General features: G+C 51.7%; 1 protein-coding gene, 1 long non-coding RNA gene and 1 other non-coding gene across 6 annotated transcripts; 2 read left to right on the top strand and 1 right to left on the bottom strand.

The window, feature by feature from the left end:
* The first annotated feature begins 165 nt into the window (after window positions 1–165).
* Window positions 166–15,022, top strand: LOC132666257 (uncharacterized). Its single transcript, XR_013555444.2, has 4 exons — window positions 166–864; window positions 12,492–12,623; window positions 13,080–13,299; window positions 13,502–15,022. It is a non-coding gene; the product is annotated as an uncharacterized LOC132666257 (long non-coding RNA).
* TRNAL-AAG (transfer RNA leucine (anticodon AAG)) lies at window positions 402–483 on the top strand. Its single transcript has one exon. It is a non-coding gene; the product is annotated as a tRNA-Leu (tRNA).
* Window positions 8,546–18,632, bottom strand: ZNF311 (zinc finger protein 311). 4 transcript variants are annotated; one of them, XM_078446482.2, is made up of 7 exons: window positions 18,176–18,632; window positions 17,470–17,753; window positions 17,118–17,187; window positions 13,542–13,618; window positions 13,077–13,203; window positions 12,610–12,714; window positions 8,546–11,025 (listed from the first exon to the last, which is right to left on the bottom strand). In XM_078446482.2, the coding sequence occupies exons 2-7, from the start codon at window positions 17,476–17,478 to the stop codon at window positions 9,641–9,643; spliced, it is 1,773 nt and encodes a 590-aa protein (XP_078302608.2). In that variant the 5' UTR covers window positions 17,479–17,753; window positions 18,176–18,632; the 3' UTR covers window positions 8,546–9,640. The 4 variants fall into 4 exon arrangements, with proteins under 4 accessions (XP_078302608.2, XP_078302610.2, XP_078302609.2 ...); XM_078446484.2 differs by having other exon boundaries at window positions 17,470–17,608; XM_078446483.2 differs by having other exon boundaries at window positions 17,470–17,587.
* Between the last annotated feature and the right edge of the window lie 22 nt (window positions 18,633–18,654).

Below are 18,654 nucleotides of genomic sequence, written 5' to 3'. Positions count from 1 at the left end.
GCTTCCTTGGAATGTCCGCAAACACACTCCGTGAAAGTTTTGAAGATAAAAGCAGATCAAACAGAAACTGCAGCTAACTTTACTGCGACCTTATTTCTGACATAAAATGCCCTCAGCGTATTCTCACGTATGGACCAAACTGCCTTCGTCAAAGGTGCGGGTCATGGCAGCCCCGCGCCTGCGCAGAGCAGACGCGGCGCAGTTTAGCAGCCGATCTGCTCTGTGACGACACAGAGACTGCTACGCCACCGCCGCGCGGCTCCTCAGGGACTGCCTGGTCCCCGCCCGCAGTGAGGGAGGCGGGCTGCCGGTCAGAGGGTGGAGGCCTAGCGAGGCGGAAGTCTCCGGCGGCTGCTGTTCACGCCTCTAGGGGGCCGGGAGGGAGCATCTGCGCCGGAAGTGGTAGCGTGGCCGAGCGGTCTAAGGCGCTGGATTAAGGCTCCAGTCTCTTCGGGGGCGTGGGTTCGAATCCCACCGCTGCCAGAGCTTCTTTTTCTTTCTTCACGCGCAGTGTGGACCGTCCCCACATCCTGAGACAGGCCCCTTTTTCTCCTCCTTTGCCTCGTGTTTGCTCCGGATACAGCCGCAGCCCGGCCAGGAGGTGCTTTTGTTCTCGCGGTCCTCAGTACGAACGAAGGACCGTACGACAGACTCCGGCATCCCTTTGTATCTCCAGGCACATCCTCCGACGCCTGTGAAGGAATAAGATGTGTCCAGAATGGCCCCGGATCTTCCTGAGGCCCCGGCAGCGGCCTGTCTCGTGTCTGGAACCCTGTGCAGATCCGACAAGAGACCCCCGCGGAGGGGGTACTGGTCCCATGACTGCGGACACGCCCGCCAGCGCCAGGTGCGATCCGGCGACAGGTGTGTCCCAGCGCCGGGTGCCTCCCAGCTCCTGGTGCTCCCCAGCGCCAGGTGCCCCCTAGCGTCCGGTGCGTCCCAGCGTCGGGTACCGTCCAGCGTTGGGTGCTCCCTAGTGGCGAGTACCCCGCAGCCGCAGGTGCCCCCCAGCGTCAGGTACCCCCAGTGCCGGGTGCCCCCATCGCCGGGTGCCCCCCTGCGGCGGGTGCCATCCAGCGCCGAGTGCTACTTCTAGAGGCGATCCCCTCCCCTCTGCGTGCTTTTCTGCTTCTGCTCAGCTGCGCCGCACGTCGCTGCCGCTTGGGGGCTCCCTGCTCTGAGCAGATCTTATGCACACAGGCCTCTTTTTCATCTTCTAGTCCTTAGTGTGGAAGCTGTTTTCTCCTGGATGCCTTCCCTGGCCTCCCTCTGCCTCCTATCAGCTACAGGGTTACTATTAGGGAGGGGATATGGAGAAGAGCTCAGAGAACCTCCACCTCCACCGTGAAGCTTAGAGTCCAGTGGGGTTCACAAGCATTACATAAGTTATTACGAAAATATGGTAACATGTCTACCTAAAAAGAGAGTTCGCGAGTGGACTTTGAAGTTCCGGATTTAGGACAACAGAGAAGTTAGAGAATAGCAGGGGCTCAGGCTGGATGGAAGGACACACACCACACTGTTCCCAGTGGCTACTGCTGGGACAAGAGGCAGTTTTTCACCAGACTCTCCGTTTCTGCGTGCATTGTATCTGTGCCGATTTCACTCCCCAGCAACCAATTCTCCGATTTTCTGCAGACACCCATAAGGCCCACAAGACTGTACCCTGCTTTAGATGCCATTTGCAGGTCCCAGACCTCCCTTCTAGCTGACTGACCAGCTACAAATTGGGGGTTCCCGAGACTCCCTCCTCAGGTTTGATAATTTGCTCAAATGGCTCAGAACTCAGGCCCACATCTGACTTTCATTTACTGGTTTGTTATAAACAACTATAAGTCAGAAACAGCCAAGTGGAAGAGATGCACAGGGCAAGGTGGGCAGGGGGTGGGGGGATCCGGAGCTGCCCTGCCCTCGCCAGGTGGGGCACTTCCCAGCACCTCCAGGCCTTCATCAGCTGGGAAGTGCTCCTAATTCTGTCATTTAGGAGTTTTTATGAAGGTTTCATCACGTAGGGATGATGGATTATAATCCCTAGCCCCTCTCCCCTCCCGGAAAGCTTGGGGACGGGGGTTGGGGCTGAAAGTTCTAGGCTTCTAACTATGGCTTGGTCTTTCTAGCGACTAGTCCCATTCTGAAACCTACCAACACGGCCTTGTTAGAACAAAAGAGGCTCCTGGCACCCAGGAAATTCCAAGGGACTTAGGACCTATGTCAGGAAATGGGGCAAAGACCAATTATATATTTCTTATTATCCCCCAGAGCAGTAACTGCCCTCTCTCCCGCACTGTCTTTCAAGGATACTCATATAAAGAACGGCCTGGGAAGATAGAGATAGTGTCTCCATCTGGTGCAAAGGATAGACGTCCATACTGAGCTCCCTGTGCTCAGGGTGGCTACCCACTGTGTGTGCAGGCATCCATCTCAGCCCATCTGAGTCACCCGTGTGGGAGCTGGTGCTTGAGGAATCTGTAGAGGCTGAGAGCCTGGCTCTTGCTGTTACGGTGAGAAATAAAATGTCCTTTGCCTCTGTAGGGTGGTAGAATAATTCTTTGCCATGAGAATTATTTTGAGCTAAAGGCACTTACAAATACAGCTGCAAGAGTGGTGTTCTGACCCTCTCTTTTTTCTTCTGGAAAGCAGATAAAACCCGTATGTGGAAGATGTCCACCTTACATCCCAACACAAAAGTAGCATTCTTATCATGGAGGGCAGGAGGCTGAAGTTGAGAGAATTCTGCACAGACCTCCTTAAAATAATTTTTCCTTTAGCCTCACCTATTTTAGTTTCCTCTCCACAATTGCTTCTCTGTTCAACCTAATGTAAAGGCATTTCAGTTTTGCCACTGGTTGCATATTCGTTTCCTTAGGAGGGTTCATGTGTTGTGTAAAACTTCCATGAGGTCAGTTTGTGTGTTTTTGTCTGGTTCCTGCCCTATGTCGGGCCAGGTAAGGATCCCGAGAGAGTGGAGGTAGAGTTTTGCCCAACTTACATCTCTTGCATCTCTTGTGCTCTGCCCGCACCCTTGATGCTCCGACAGGCTAATCTGTGTCTTTATCAGACTTGATAGATGCATGTTGTCAGCCGACAGAGAAAAGAGAAATTAGTGCTTTCACTTTTACATGTTAGTGTTTAGATTGTACCACATAAGTACAAGCTGCAGGTCAAATCCAGGGATTACAGTTCTGCGAAAGGACCCAGATGTGAGGAGTACATCAGGGGTCAGCCAAACAGTCATCATCCTCCTATTGCTGTTTCCATCCTTGTCCTTTTAAACACTTGTCTTTTCTTCCTGCTTTGGAATTTGTGCACCTATCCCACAGCTGATTTCTGTCTTCCTTCCTCTCTGTACTGTGCACTTTCTCCTACTGAAACAGGTATGAAATGATGATGCCATTGATGAGATAGCTGATATTTGCCATCTCGCGCAATTTGATCATACTGGATTTGTTAGTTACCTTATGTTTTCACCTGATTCGTTTCCTGCCACTATTGGATATTTCCCCCTAATTCTTCAAAATAGCAGTGACACTCCTAAATATTCTTTCCCAAGTAGCCAATGCATCAGTTATTATTTTTCCCTGGAGATCTTTCTCTTAGCCTTCTCTGCCTCGCTGATCTGGATCGGCTGCTGCCGGGGTCAGTGGTTTGCCTTGGCTGCTTCCTTTTGCAAAGTTTGCTTTTTGGATATTTATTTATTTGATTGATGGATTTATTTTATTGATTTGTTTGGGTGGAGTGTATGATAAAATAAGCATGTGAGGTAAAGTTTTTGAGACCTTTCCTGTCTTTAAGATACCTATTTTACCTCCTAGTGGGTTAATCCTTTGAGTATAGAAATTGAAGTTAAAAACATGTTCCATTAGGATTTTGAAGGCATTGCTCTATGGTCTGTCATCTTCAAGTGCTACTCTTGTTTATTCCCAAGCTAATTTATTTTCTTGTCCTTTGTATTTGACTTTTTTTTTTCCTGCCTGAAAACTCTGGAAGTCTTTCTTTTATGCACAGGATTTTGTGATTTCTCATTGGTGTGTCTGGTGTAGATGTTTTGCCGTTCAGTGAATTGTGTGCTAGGCAGGGCTTTCTCTCTAGGAACTAACTTTCTTACGTGATTATGTTGATAATTTCCTGTCTGTTTTTATTGTTGTTTTGGAACTTCTACTAACTGGGATCCCCAGACTGCTCCTCTAGGTTTTTGTGCTTTCTTTTTATTATATTTTATACATTAGAAAAGATACCCAAGTATAAAAATTTTGAAGTGCAATATTAAAATGAGCACTTTTGAACTTGTCACTCAAAATCTAGAATTGAACCATCCAACACAGTATCAACTGGCCACCTATGGCTACGGAGCACTTCAAATGTGGCTAGTGTAACTGAGGAACTGAATTTTTAATTCTAACTATTTAAAAGTTAAATTTAAAAGACAATTCTGCATTCTGTTACTGGAAAACTTTTAAGTATGTTTGGGACAACTTGGCTTTGTGAATTTATTTCTCAACTGTAAGTTTTAGGAATGCGAGCACAGATCTGGCACATTGTCTCTGTCGGACCGGCCCAGGCTAGAACATTACTAAGATGTTCACATCAACTATGAACCTCTCTCTTACCCTATCACTGATTCCTTTTGTCACTGACTCCTTATCATTCCTTTACTTAAACAAACAATCTACACTTATGAATAGATCACTAATCAGAGTATTATTTTGTTTTCCATGTTTTTGAACCTTGTGAAAATGGTACCAAACTGCACGTTGTCTTATGGGACTTGCCTTTCCCGTTCGACAAGAACGTCCGCTCTCTACCCATGTTCGTGGGCACGTTCACCTCTGTGACATACTCATTATTTAAATCTGGCAACGTTTGTTTTCCTACTTACTGTTGGTGAACACTGGGTTGCTCCCGGGGTTTTGCTACTATGAGCAGATGTGCTGTGAAGATCCTTGCACGTGGCTCTCGGTGCTTACGCGCAGGACCCTCTTGGGGCGCGTTCCTAGGAATGGAACCACAGAGTTGTAGGGCATGGTTCAGCTTTACAGGAGAGCCTGCTTGTTTCCCAGTGTGCCTGCATCAGTTTTCAGCGCGGCCAGTGAGTACCACAACTCCGCGTCCTTGCCAAAACTTGGTCAGGTCCGTTTTATCTTTCTCAACCTAGCGGAGTCTCACAGCCGTCACTGTGCTCAGAGTCCCTGGTTACGAGACTGTACACCCTTTGTGTGTGGTCATCACTCTGTTTCCTGTGAAACACTTCTTCGTGCCTTCTGCCTGTTTTGAGGTTGTCTTTTGCTTATTGATTTAAAGGAGTTTTTATATAAGGTCAAACCATATTAAACTGCCACTATTCAACCTCTAAATATGGCAGTTCATGTGACTAACCCTAAAATATTTTGGATGACAATTATTTGCCCAAGTATGTGAGTTCAAAATGTTTTTTCAATTCATGAGAAAATTGTACTTTCCTTTTCTTTATGGTGAATTTGATGAAAGAAATTCATTTTAATCTAGTTGAATTTATCAGAAATTTTTCTTTAAAAGTAACCTTTTTGGTGTCTTGTTTGAGAAATCTTTTCTTGACCTGAGGGTATACAAATATTATCCAAAATTTACTTGTAAAAGGATAAAAATTTGCCTTTCCTAAGGCAAATTCTTGGCTGAGAATTACATTGCAATATAAATTATAGAATCAGTTTGCCATTTTCCACAAAAATGCACTCTTGGGATTTTTATTTAGGTTGCAGTGAATGTGTTGGTCAATTTTGGGAACTGACATTTTAATAACACCGAGTCTTCCAATGCATGAACAAGTATAGTCTTGGCCAAGAACAGTCAAATCAGTCTTGAAGAAAAAGAAATAGGACTTCGTCTACGAGATGAAAAGATATTATAAAGCTGTGGTAATTAACCAGTTTGGCATTGGTGTAAGGATAGGCAGTCGACCAATGGAACAGAAGGGGAGGCTAAGACTTCCAGACCCTAACCCTCCCAAACCCCTCTTCAGTGTGACTGTGTCTTCCTAGAATTCTGCTAGGGTCCTGCCACCTGCTTGAAAGATCCTTTGCTGACTCTCAGTCCCGCAGTGAGAAACCCTGCTTCCAGGCTTGAACTCCAGGAATCTTTTGAGGTTTCTTGAACATTTAAAAATAAACTTCGTGAGAAAGCACTAAAGAAATTTCAGGTATTTTGTCTGGTGGAAAAAGAAGTGTTTGATTTGTCTTGGAAACTTTGAGGGGCGCCTGGGTGGCTCAGTCGGTTAAGCGGCCGACTTCGGCTCAGGTCATGATCTCGCGGTCCGTGAGTCTAAGCCCCGCGTCGGGCTCTGTGCTGACAGCTCAGAGCCTGGAGTCTGTTTCAGATTCTGTGTCTCCCTCTCTCTGACCCTCCCCGTTCATGCTCTGTCTCTCTCTGTCTCAAAAATAAATAAACGTTAAAAAAATTTTTTTAACAAAAAAAGAAAATTTTGAAAGGGTATCTTGTGAGAAGTGGGTTAACATTGCTCTGTAATGATCCCAGGGCATCGAACCGCACCCACACGTAGAAGCTACAGAAAGAGGGGGTGTCTGGGAGTAGACTCAGTTGATTGAACATCTGACTCTTGATTTTCACTCAGGTCGTGATCCCAGGGTTGTGGGATTGAGCCCCATGTCAATGTGGAACCTGCTTAAGATTCTCACTCTCTCTAAAAAAAAAAAAAAAAAAAAAAAAGAGAAGCTTCAGAAAGACATTTCTGTACATGGGTGATTTTAAATCTGAAACCTGTATCTTACTCCTTTTGAAAAATGAGTGAAGTGGGCATTCTCTACTTCCTTTGTGAAGGTCAAGTGAAAACAATCTCGTTGTATCAATGTTTAGTGTGAAATTTTTCTCAGATTTTGCATTTAGAATGTAATTAGGTTAAAAAAACTATTACCTGGTGAGTTTTTAAGTAAATTATAACTAAATCAATAACTCTAGTTTTGGTAACTCCTCAGAATTGCTTACAAGAATCTTAGGGTTTTAACACTAACATGTTTTGTTATTCAACTATGCTGCTCACCTTTGAATTCCTTCCACATCATTCAGGCCAAACCTACTACCTTATGGCAGACCTCTTTTAAATGTACAGACTTTTCCCAAAGGTAAAATATCTGAACTTTCTTCAGTGTTTCTTCACTATATTCATTTTGATGCTCAGGAAACACCAGGAGATTCCTGGAGTTTAAGCCAGTAATGGGAGCTTCTCACTGCAGGACTGAGAGTCTTTCCAGCAGGTGTCAGGATCATAGCGGAATTCTAGGAAAACATAGTCATGATGAAGATGGATGGGTGAGGGTGAGTCTAGAAGGCTGCTATTTGGGCTCATCAATACAGAGTCCTCTGAATCTCACAACAGATTGTCAGGCTGGCCATGCCCTGTGGTTAACTGGTGTCTGAAATGTAGCCCTCCAGTCAACAACACAAAACGTCCACGCTCGAGGACGGTCCAGAACTTAAACGGGATTTGTCCTGTTGCCAGATTCTGTTAAAACTCATTGGAGAAGGGAGATGAAGGAGTTACCGTCAGGTTCTCAAGTTGGGCTGAGGACTTTGAGCCCCAAATCCCAACGTACACCGTAGCGTGTGGCTGCAGAAATAAATGTTATGAACATGTATATGCATTTTCCAAGAGCAGGTACCTGCTGTGAAAAACAAAACCTCAGATTTTCTAGGAAAGCACGATATTTTGCCATCGAGCATTAAAGTACAACATGTGTGCACATGTGGGGGAGAGTGCTGCTGGTATTTGTTGACCATCAAACAGCGGTCCTCAGACTCAAAAAATTATTGGAAAACCACTGCCAGTGCTCCAGACATACCGTGAATTCTGTCCTTAGGTCATGTTTTCTCACCCAGAAGCCACGTATCCAGAATTTTCTCCTCCATAGAGACAATGTCATTGAGTTATGTCTTTAATGTTTTCATCTTGGCTTTCACTAATAAACTATGTAAGAAATGGCCACACAAATAAAAAGAAATTTTTTGTTGAAACTGAACCTAAGGAACAATGTTTCAATCCATCCTTTTTAAAAATAAACCATATCGTTACTAGAAAATTGGATCTCTTGGACACTTTGTCCTTCAGTATTAGATAACCTGTAACCATTTCCCAAAACGTTTTCTGTGATACAGGAGCCCACTAAATGCTTCAAACAGGACTGTGGTCAGTTTTGGAAAGCAATTTTTTTATTGTTCTTTCAAGGTTTAGAAAAGATATTAGCATATCATAAACTGAGACGTCTTTAATTAAAAAAGCCACCCCTAGCCAGCCTTTCCTAAAGTCGTTCTTTTAAAAAACTGGGGCGCCTGGGTGGCTTGGTTGGTTAAGCGTCCGACTTCGGCTCAGGTCATGATCTCACGGTCCGTGAGTTCGAGCCCCGCGTCGGGCTCTGTGCTGACCGCTCAGAGCCTGGAGCCTGTTTCAGATTCTGTGTCTCCCTCTCTCTCTGCCTGTCCCCTGTTCATGCTCTGTCTCTGTCTCAAAAATAAATAAACGTTAAAAAAAAAAATTTAAAAAAAAATAAAAAAAAAAAAATAAAAAACTTAGGGGCGCCTGGGTGGCTCAGTCACCTAGGTGTCGGACTCTTGGTTTCGGCTCAGGTCATGATCTCACGGTTTCCTGGGTTCGAGCCCCACATTGGGCTCTGTGCTGACAGTGCAGAGCCTGCTTGGGATTTTGTCTCCCTCGCTCCCTGCCCCTCCCCCACTCACGCTGTCTCTCTCAAAAATACACTTGGAAAACTTTAACGTGTAAAACACCTTTGAGAAATGTTGGATAGCCCTTTGCTCATCTTGTCCCCTCCCCCCGCCCGCCCCAGGAGCTGAGGAACTTAGAACTACATTTAATTCTCAGTTATGGTCATTATGCTAATTATGTTGACATGAGCATCTTCTAGGATTTTCAGTCTCTGACAGCCTTATTCACCGTGGGTCTTAATTCTGTTTGTAGAAAGTACTTGTGGCATTTGAAGGGCAAAAGTATAAAGAGATATTGAAAAATGTGAAACAATAGCCACAAATTTCTAAGACACTTGAAAGAGCATTTCATCCATCACAAATAAATATAGCAAATCTGTAAGAAATGAACACGTTGACATCTTGATGTATTTATAGGAAAGTGAGATGGGCTTTGTGCTCTTTCCCATGTAAACTGTTACTTGAGCAGTGCATCCCGCTTACGTCAGATTTCTAAATCTGCCTTCCTTTCCCATCCTGACCCCACATGGGAAGTACCATTCAGCCCTTAAGTTAAAACAACACAGAAAAACCTTGCTAAAAAATGGTCAGTGTTTCATCAGGTAGAACACGGTGGGTGCTGAGCTGAGTTGTGGCTTCGCATCTAAGACGTGGTGCGGGCGAGTCTGAGCGTGGAGGGGTGGGGGGGCGTTGGTGCAGAACCGCCCGGTGAAGTGATCCTGAGCGAGTGTCCTCTTTTCATGCCTTCGCTTCCTCGTCCCACAGGGCAGTTCTGTGGTTAAGTGAGTTGACGCGGCAAAGCCTTGGGCTACTGGGCAACGCCCTGGAAGCGAGTCCCTGAGCAGCCGGGTCAGGATGGGCTCCGGGGATCCCAGTCAGGGAAGGGCCCCGAGAACCGGGAGGCACCAGTGCGCGGAACCCCGGGTGCTGGTGGTCAGTCCCCGACGACCGACAGGGTCTGCGAGGCCGATCCTGGGGCGAGGGCTGCCCCCAAGGTGCCGTCCAGCTCGTGGGTTCTGCGCGCCGGGTGGATTCTTTTCTTGTGTCCGGTCAGATTGGCGCTCACCCGGAACGCTTTCCCACACTGCTCGCACTCGTAGGGCCTCTCGCCGGTGTGGACGCGCTGGTGCCCGAGCAGGGCCGCGCGCTGGCGGAAAGCTAGGCCGCACTGGCTGCAGGGGTAGGGCCTCTCGCCCGTGTGGATCCGCCTGTGCTGGGTGAGCACGGAGCTCTGGGGGAAGGCCTTCCCGCACACGTCGCAGGCGAACGGCTTCTCCCCGGTGTGGACCCGCTGGTGGGCGGTCAGGTTGGACTTGCCGCTGAAGGCCTTCCCGCACTGGGGGCAGGCGAACGGCTTCTCCCCGGTGTGGACCCGCTGGTGCACGGTGAGGCAGTGCCGGTCCTGGAAGGCCTTTCCGCACAGCCCGCACGGGTACGGCCTGTCCCCGCGGTGTCCCCGCTCGTGGGCGCGGCGCCGGCACTCGTGCCGGAAGGCCCTGCCGCACTCGCCGCACCGGAAGGGCTTCTCCGGGGCGGGGGCCCCCCGGGACCCGGCCGGCCCCGCGCGCGCGTGCACCCCCGCGTGCTTGCGGAGGTCCGAGCGGCGGCGGAAGGCCCGGCCGCACTGGCCGCATGTATACGGGCGCTCAGCTGAGTGCACGCGCGCGTGCTTGGCCAGGTCGGAGCTCCCGCGGAAGGCGCGGCCGCACTGCGCGCAGCCGAACGGCCTCTCCCCGGTGTGGGTCCGGCCGTGCGCGGTCAGGCAGTGCTTGAGGCCGAAGGCCTTCCCGCACACGCCGCACCGGTGCGGCCGCTCCGCGCTGTGGACCAGCCCGTGCCGGCGCAGGCGGCCCCTGCTGCCGAAGGCCTTCCCGCACTGCGCGCACGCGTGCGGCCTGTCCCCGCCGTGCTCCCTCCTGTGCCGGCACGCGGCCGCCCTGCTGCCGAAGGCCTTCCCGCACTGCGCGCAGCCGAAAGGCTTCTGGCCCGTGTGCGTGAGCAGGTGCGCCGCCAGCTGTCCGCCGGTCCTGAAGGCCTTCCCGCACTGGGCGCACGCGTGCGGCCTCTCCCCGGAGTGCACGCGCTGGTGCAGGACGAGGTCCGAGCGGCCGCGGAAGCTCTTCCCGCACTGGGCGCATGGCCGGGGGCCCTGGACTGGGCGGGCGCTGCGCGCTGCGGGCCTGCCAGTCCCCGCGTCCGCTCCTGGCGACCTCCTCGGGGACCCAGGCTCCGGGACCCAGACCCCTCCGCGCTCCAGGACACGCTTCGCCTCCGGCCCGCGGCGGTCCCCGTTCTCAGGCCGCGTGTGGTCCGCCGACACTGAAAAGAGGAAGCAAACACCGGGGCGAGTGGAGCCGGGTCAGGACCGGGTGATCTGACCGCCAAAGGCTGGGGCGGGTTCGGTAGTGGCAGGTTCCCAAGTACCGCGCTGTTCACACTGAATAAACCTGATGAAGATCCTTGCACACCTGCTCGCTCCCCAGACTCTCCAGGGAAGCGAGTGGCAAATCCAAACGCCTGCCCACCTCAGGCAGGAGACGCAGCCTTCAACCCTGTCCCTCCCGGACATTGTACAAGTTACCCCCGTGGGGCCTGTCTGCGGTATGACTGCTGCTGGGGTAGGGCGGGGAAGGGGGGGGGGGGTCTGGGCCGGCGCCGACCCAAGCCGGACCCCCGCTCCCTGGACTCCGGGCTCGTGCTCCCTGGACTCCTCCCTGGACTCCTGGCCTGCTCTCTGGCCTCCGGACCGTGCTCCTTGGACTCCTCCCTTGCGTCTGGGCCGGGCTCCCTGGATTCCTCCCTGGACTCTGGGCTAGCGCTCCCTGGACTCCTCCCTGGACTGCTCCCTAGCCTCTGGGCTCGCACTTCTATCCAGAGCCCCAGCCGCTCAGGGGAGGGAAGGCGTGGGCACATGGACTGAGCCACTGGGAAGGAAAGTGGGCCAGGGAGGGAGGGGCGGAGGGACAGAGGCAGGCAGACCCACAGGGGGCTGACATGCCCAAGTAGCACGAGTAGTGTGAGTAGTACGATAGTAGGTGTGTGTTTACAGAAGCCAGCAGGGGTTAACTCTTCCTGCGGTCAGTCTTCCCATGACCCCCGCCCTGACCTGTGCCCTCTACTTCTAGTGCCGGGTCATCAGCTCATTCCGGGTTGCTCACTGCAGCCCCACCATCTGTGTTCTACTCTGCTTCCCAAATCTTCTTTCAGAAAATAAGGTCTTATCACGCCACTGCTCCGCATAAAATAGTTCGGGGGCGCTCCACAGTGAACCAGACAGACGGGGGTAAAGCCTGCAGCTCTGGAGTGGGAGCATCTAGCCTGAAATCCTAGCTCCATTCGGGGCGCTCCACAGTGAACCAGACAGACGGGGGTGGGGGGTGGGGGGTGGGGGGGTGGGGGGGGTGGAGTCTGCAGCTCTGGAGTGGGAGCACCTGGGCTGAAATCCTGGCCCCCCCCCCCCCCCCCCCCCCCCCCCCCCCCCGACACCTAAGGGAGGTGTTGCATGTGTCTGTGGCCGGACCACCCAGGTGAGCACCGTGTGCATCCACCTCAGGGCTCAGAGCTGAAGCGTGAGGGGGACAGGGAAAGGAAGGGTCAGAAGCCCAACACGGGGAAGGTCCTGAAGGAAAGCTGGGCCCTGGAGTAACTGATCCACAGAAGGGAGCCGAATTCTTGGAGCTTTTCAGAGGACCACATCGCACAGGGGCCTGTTGGATAGGGTGCACAGAAGCGATTAATGACAGGATAATTGTCCGATTTGCTGCTGTTTGTTTTCTCTCCATGAGGGTTTTCTAAGTGGACTTCCTCCAGGAGGGTGAGGATGGATGACGCAGCACTAAGAACGTACCAGAACCAGCTGTCACACGGCACACGGCTGGTGACTGGAGCTTCCCCGTCACTCACCTGGGAAGGAGCAGGTCAGGAACCCCCAGTCCTGCAGGTCCTCAGCGCAGGGCACGGCCCCTTGCTCCAGATGGGAGATGAGGGGTGGCTTAGGGCAGGCAAGGCCTGCTCGTGGAGAAGGGAAGTCAGTGTGCATAGCAGATCACCTCTGTCCCAACACCCGGCCTTGACCCTCCTGCTCACACCGCAGAGGAGAGTGTGAGCAGTGGGGAGAAAAGGGTGTACTCGGGGGGGGGGGGTCTGCCAAGGTGTAAGCAAGCAGGTAGGGATGACCTCAGAAAGGTCACGCTCAGAAGGGCAGAGGAGGAGACCCCAGGAAGCAGTCACTTGGTTGTATGTTCCCCGTTGTGGCTGCGAGGCAAGAATGAGGGCTCTGACTTTCACTGGGAGGCCCGGAGACGTCAATAGACAGCAAGTAAAGAGTAAGGACAGGAAAAAGGACTAAGCCAAGCACGGGGTGTCCTCACCAGCCGACAGCATGTTGCCATAGTTCTCCAGCATCACGTCGGTGTACAGGTGCCTCTGGGCGCGGGTCAGACACTGCCACTCTCCACTACTGAAGCACACGGCCACATCCTCAAACGTCACCGCGTCCTGCAAGGATACGCTCCCGCTGACCCGGAGGAAACCCCAGTCCCCAGGAAACAGACGCAGAAGAAAGGATTCTCAGGAGGTTTCTAGAAATCAAAGGTGGTTACTGTTCCACATATATTTGGGGTTGCGGTGGAAGGGGGCATAGGCTGTGCACAGCGAAAATCATGACCGGGAACAATCCACGAATGGTGTCATCCAACAAAATGTTCCTTGTGAGTGGAATGCCTGGATGGGGGGGGGGTGGTCAGGGAGCGAGTGAAAACGAGGCCGTATTCAGGACATGGTGCTGTATTTCCAGGAAGGATGGAGGGGCCTCAGCTCACCTGGGCCCCACTCACCGGTGTGGTATTTGCTCTTGGCCGGTCTCCATGGCTTCCGTCGTTGGCAAAGGCAGGATGCTGAGGAGCCCGCAGGGCTGAGGGAAGAGAAATGAGTCAACTTGGCACGGTATTGGCGAGACCCTGTGCTTTCCTCCTCTTCCCTAACGTGCAAGTCTCAGACCACACCTTCCCCTCATTTCTCCAGCCTGTTTCCAGTTTGGGCAGCAGGCCGTGGCACACAGCCATGCTGACGGTAAATGCTTGCTCTCCCTCACCTACAACATGGTTTTCTGTGGTCGCTCTTCATCCTAGAATAACCTCGCCTGTCCCCAAGCCCACATCACTGACTCCTGGCTGGTTCGATGACCTTCTTCCAGGATCTGAGTGTTGAGGTCACTTCCTCCAGAAGGACTAGGGATGGGGATGGATGGGGATTGGCCCACAGCTTGTTCCTTTAGGTAACTTACTAGCTGGCCTACCTCGGGCCATTTTCCCTTGTTCTTATTAGAGAAGCATCACGTGTCCCGACTCTGAGTCTCCCATTAGCTCCTGGCACGGAGCCACCGTCCCCTCACCGTGCTGCAGTGCACACAGCGTATGCAGCATGGGTGTCCAGGTGTCTGGGGCAGCCCGTAGGTCACCTCGGCCCTCCACCTCGGCCGGCCCACATAGCTGGCTAGGGAGCCTGAATTCACTCCTCAGGGACCAGCTCCACCTTTCCTTAGCTTGTGTTTGCAGTGACTAACCTTTCTAGAAAGTTCTTCAACACATCCCCAATCCGAGTCTGAGCAGTCTCTTTCAGAAGATACCAGGGAGATTGGTCACCAACTGATAAGACTCTAGGATCACCCTGTGGACTTAGGTCCCCAAAATTTCATTCCAATTTTACCAAAACTTCAATTTAGGAGCAAACTGGTTTCTTCCCAGAGAAATTTCCCAAGAACATTGTTCTTTGGTTTAGACCTGGGCTGTGTCTCAGTCCTCATGGGTCCTGCTCTCTTGTTCCATGTCTCACCTACAAGCCCACGCATTCTGTGACTGTTGGTCGCACATGGTCCCACACCCATTGGGCTCACAGCAGAGGCAGGTCTGCTCTGCAAGGATCGTCATGACATCAAAAATGTAACCTCCCAGCTCGGTTTTTTGTTCAATCCACATTTTATTTATTTTCTTCTTTTTTTTAATGTTTATTTTTGAGAGAGAGAGAGATTGGACGTGAATGGGGGCGGGGCGGAGAGGATCTGAAGCAGGCTCTAGGCTCTGAGCTGTCAGCACAGAGTCCGACTTGGGGCTCAAACCCATGACCTGTGAGATCATGACCTGAGCTGCAGTCAGACACTTAACCGACTGAGCCACCCAGGTGCCCCTCAATTCACATTTTATTGTGAAATGTTTTCAAATATACAGAAAAGCTGAAAGAACTGTTTGGTAAACATCCACATACTCCCCACTCAGGTTCCACAATTAATGTTTGCAATAAACCTCTGTCTGTCTAACTAGCCCTGTCTCTACTAATCCACTCGTCTTTGCTGAGTTTCAAAGTAATGAAGACATGAGCAACTTTACCCCAAAACACTTTCTCTCACATATCATTAACTGGGGTTCAGTATGTGTTTACATTCTTGCTTTTGAGTAAATTTACATACAGTAAGATACACAAGTCGTAAGTGTACCATTGGCTGAGTTTTGACAAAGCACAGCCCTATTTAGCCCAAAGTCCTCTCCGGAAACGTCCCCGTTGGATTTTGACTATATCTTCTTCACAGATTGGGAAAGTCATTAAGTCATAGTGGTTCTTCTTTTAAAAAAGTGTTCATCATGCTGTTTTTTTTAAAAAGTAGATTCCGTGCCCCATGGGAGGCTTGAACTCACGACCCTGAGACCAAGTCATGTGCTCCACCAACTGGGCCAGCCAGGTGCCCCCAAAGTTTTTTGAACTGTGGCAAAGAATATGTGACAAAATTTACCATCGTAAGCATTCTTAAGTGTATGGTTCAGCAGTGTTGAAAACACACAATGTGAGTCATCTCCACAACATTTTCATCCTGCAAAACTTAAACTCTCTGTGCATCACACAACCTGCCTGTGTCTCTCCCTCCCCAGTCCCTGGTCACCACAGTGATTCTTAGGCTTTTTTAGCTTTAGATTTTGAAAGGTCAGTTTCTGCCCTCAAGTTAAAAATGAATCTGGGACACAGGCTGTGTGCTCACGACATGAAACTACCTTGGTCAGCTCAGGCTGCCCTAACAAAATACCCCAGGCTGGCTGGCTCACTTCTCTCAGTTCTGGAGGCTGGACATTCAGATCCAGGTGTCGGCCCCTCCTGGCTTCCGTCCCTCTCCTCTCACATGGGGGAGACAGAGTTCTGGGCCCCTCCTCATATAAGGACACTACTCTCTTCATTGCCATCCTTATGACTTTATCTAAACCTCATTTCTTCCCAAGGCCCCACCCACCTCTCAATATCATCACACAGGGGTTCAGGGACATGTGCATTTTGAGGGGACACGTTCAGTCCATAACAAAACTATTTGTTAAAGCTGGGCACAGATAGTATCTGGGATGAGACTGATTCATTTATGATTCCTTATACAGTAGAAATGTCAGGATTTCTCCTTTGGAAGTGCCAATAACATACTTTTTTTTTCCTTGTAGATAATAAATACTAAAAGCCTACTTTTGAGGTGCCTGGTGCCTCGTCCTCTGTCCAAAAGTCGGTGCCATTCAGGGTCTGCCTGTAGGACTCCAGAATTGCTAAACGCCAGGCCCTGGGTTTTACTTCCAGCAGCCACGTCTATACAGTTTTGTCCACCTTCCTCTGCACATGTCCCATCAAAGAGCATTTCTAAACCCAGCCTCGCATTTTCCCAAAGCTTCACGACAAGACCTTTGCTCCTTCTTGGCCAGTTGTTTCCAGGTACTCATTCTATACCTTTAAAATCTCAGGGTTCCAAAAAGGTTACAGAAGTAAAATTACATACACTCAAAATTTAAACGTTGGTAAAACTGGTGGGTGGGGTAGGAGTTACTGAATTATTTAAGTTTTATGCACACATATATGCTATTTATCATATGTGTCAAGTTGTACATAAAACAAGTGATTGAATGCATTCCATTTCCTTGATAAACTGCTCTGAAGTACCTTAAAAAACTTTTTTTAAAAGTTTATTTATTTTGAGAGAGACAGAGACAGAAGGGGAGGGGCAGAGAGAGAGGGAGAAAGAGTCAATCCCAAGCAGGCTCCATAGTACTGTCAGCACAGAGCCCGATGTGGGGCTCGATCCCACAAACCATGAGCTCACGCATGACCTGAGCTGAAATCAAGAGTTGGACACTTAACCGACTGAGCCACCCAGGCATCTCCGGCTTTGTAGAGTCTTTTATTATTTTTTCCAAATTTGATTTAAGATGAGGGCAGAAACTGAATAATTTAGTTTCTCTCAATACGGATCCAAGCCTAGTATAGAAAAAATAGAAGGCTTCCAATAAATGCTCAATAAGGAGATTTCCAGGCCCCAGGAAGCACCCTACCCACCACGCCCCTGCTCCGTTTCAGCTGCCAGGGCTCCTGGCACAGCCTCCTGTGCGCCTCACCTCCTTCCTGCAGGAGCTCGGCATCAGGGGCCCGCTGGTGTGGTCCGGAACTCCCGTCTGACAGCATCACCTGTCACAAGGCACAGAAACACTCCGGGAGGTTAGGAGGGAGGGGAAAAAGCTCTGGCCAGCTATGAAGGTTTGTCCGTGGACGTCAACTCCCAGAAATATCAAGAGGGGCGAGGAATTCAGGGACTCGTCCCTGAGGAGAGACAGAAAGGGCATCCCATTACTGTCTGTTACTGGAAAGCCTAGGTGGTCGCCAGGCCATCCAGGAAACGCAATACTTCACAGCAGAAAACCTTACCCCCCCCCCCCCCCCCCCGCATGCTGCAGACCCTCCTTTTCTCACCCCCAGCATCCTTCCCTGGCTTTCTGTGGTCTTCCACCGCTGGCCAGGTCGTTCGCTGGCTGGGCGAGGCTCCCGCCGTCAGTTCTGGCCTTGCCCGGACGTCACGGTTTGACGTGGCCTGGGGGACGCCAGCGGCCTTCTGGGACACACGTGTTGGTGGTGCCCGCCAGAGGCCCCCGCGGACCCCCAGGGCAGCTGCTATTGGGCTTCATGCGTCAAAACCTGCCCTGGACTCGGGGCCTATCAGCAGCACTGACCTCGCTGTCATCTCGTACCTTGTTTCCCTGCGTATTCGAGGGCAAGGGACAGGGAGGAAGCTGAACACCGCAAAAAGGGGGAGCCACTGAGGGTTCAGGACGGGGAGGCCAGCTGGGGATGTCGCGTGCCCGGGAATCCAGCCTCCTCCCTTCCCGCCTGGTCCGCATCGCCTCTCGGGGTCTCCCGCCTGTCTCTTCTCAGTACCGCAGTCAGAGAGGCCTGTCTACAACCTGGGCGGCTGAGTTCCGCTCCGCCTAAAACCCCTGGTGTCCAGTGTCCGCCTTGCTCATACACAGCGGCGCACAAAGCGGTGTAATCTACACGGTCTCACGACTCCCCTCCCAGGTCCACCCTCTCCCACCGCAGGGCCTTTGCACTGGCGCTCCGCCCCCCTCTCCCCCCCCCGCCCCCCCCCCCCAGCTTCCCAAGGTATCCCGAGAAGACACACCCCGGAGCCCTGTGCTCCCCGGATCCCTACGCCGCACTCGCTGTGTCTTCGCCTGCTCAGCAGCTCTTCATCCCGCCGCGACGCGCGGGGCTAGGATGCGCACACCACGTGCCCCGCTAACACCTGAGCTCTGCCCACCGTGCTCGCAGAATCCCGGTCTACACCCGCGCCCGCGGCTCAGAGAGTGAATACAGGCAGGGGCGCGGGCGACAAAGACGAGCGCCGGGCGGCTGGGGCCACAGGAGCCAGGGGCGGGGCGGGGCGGGGCAGGTGTGTGTGGGAGAGACTCGCCGACCCGGCCACAACCCTGGGGCCGCCCCTGGGGCGGATCGAAAGCCCGCCGCTGCGTCCCCGCCCCGCGCGGGGTGGAGGCACCACTCTCCCCGCCCAGGTGTCTCCGGGCGCCCAGAGACCCGGGCACCTGCGCTAACTCCGCTTTCTGGTCCTCCGGAACCACTTCCGGCGACTTTCTAGGAAGC

This window comes from Panthera onca, chromosome B2, assembly GCF_046562875.1.
Source record: "Panthera onca isolate mPanOnc1 chromosome B2, mPanOnc1 haplotype 2, whole genome shotgun sequence".
NCBI lineage: Eukaryota > Metazoa > Chordata > Mammalia > Carnivora > Felidae > Panthera > Panthera onca.
This window is presented reverse-complemented; position numbering and strand designations above follow the sequence as displayed.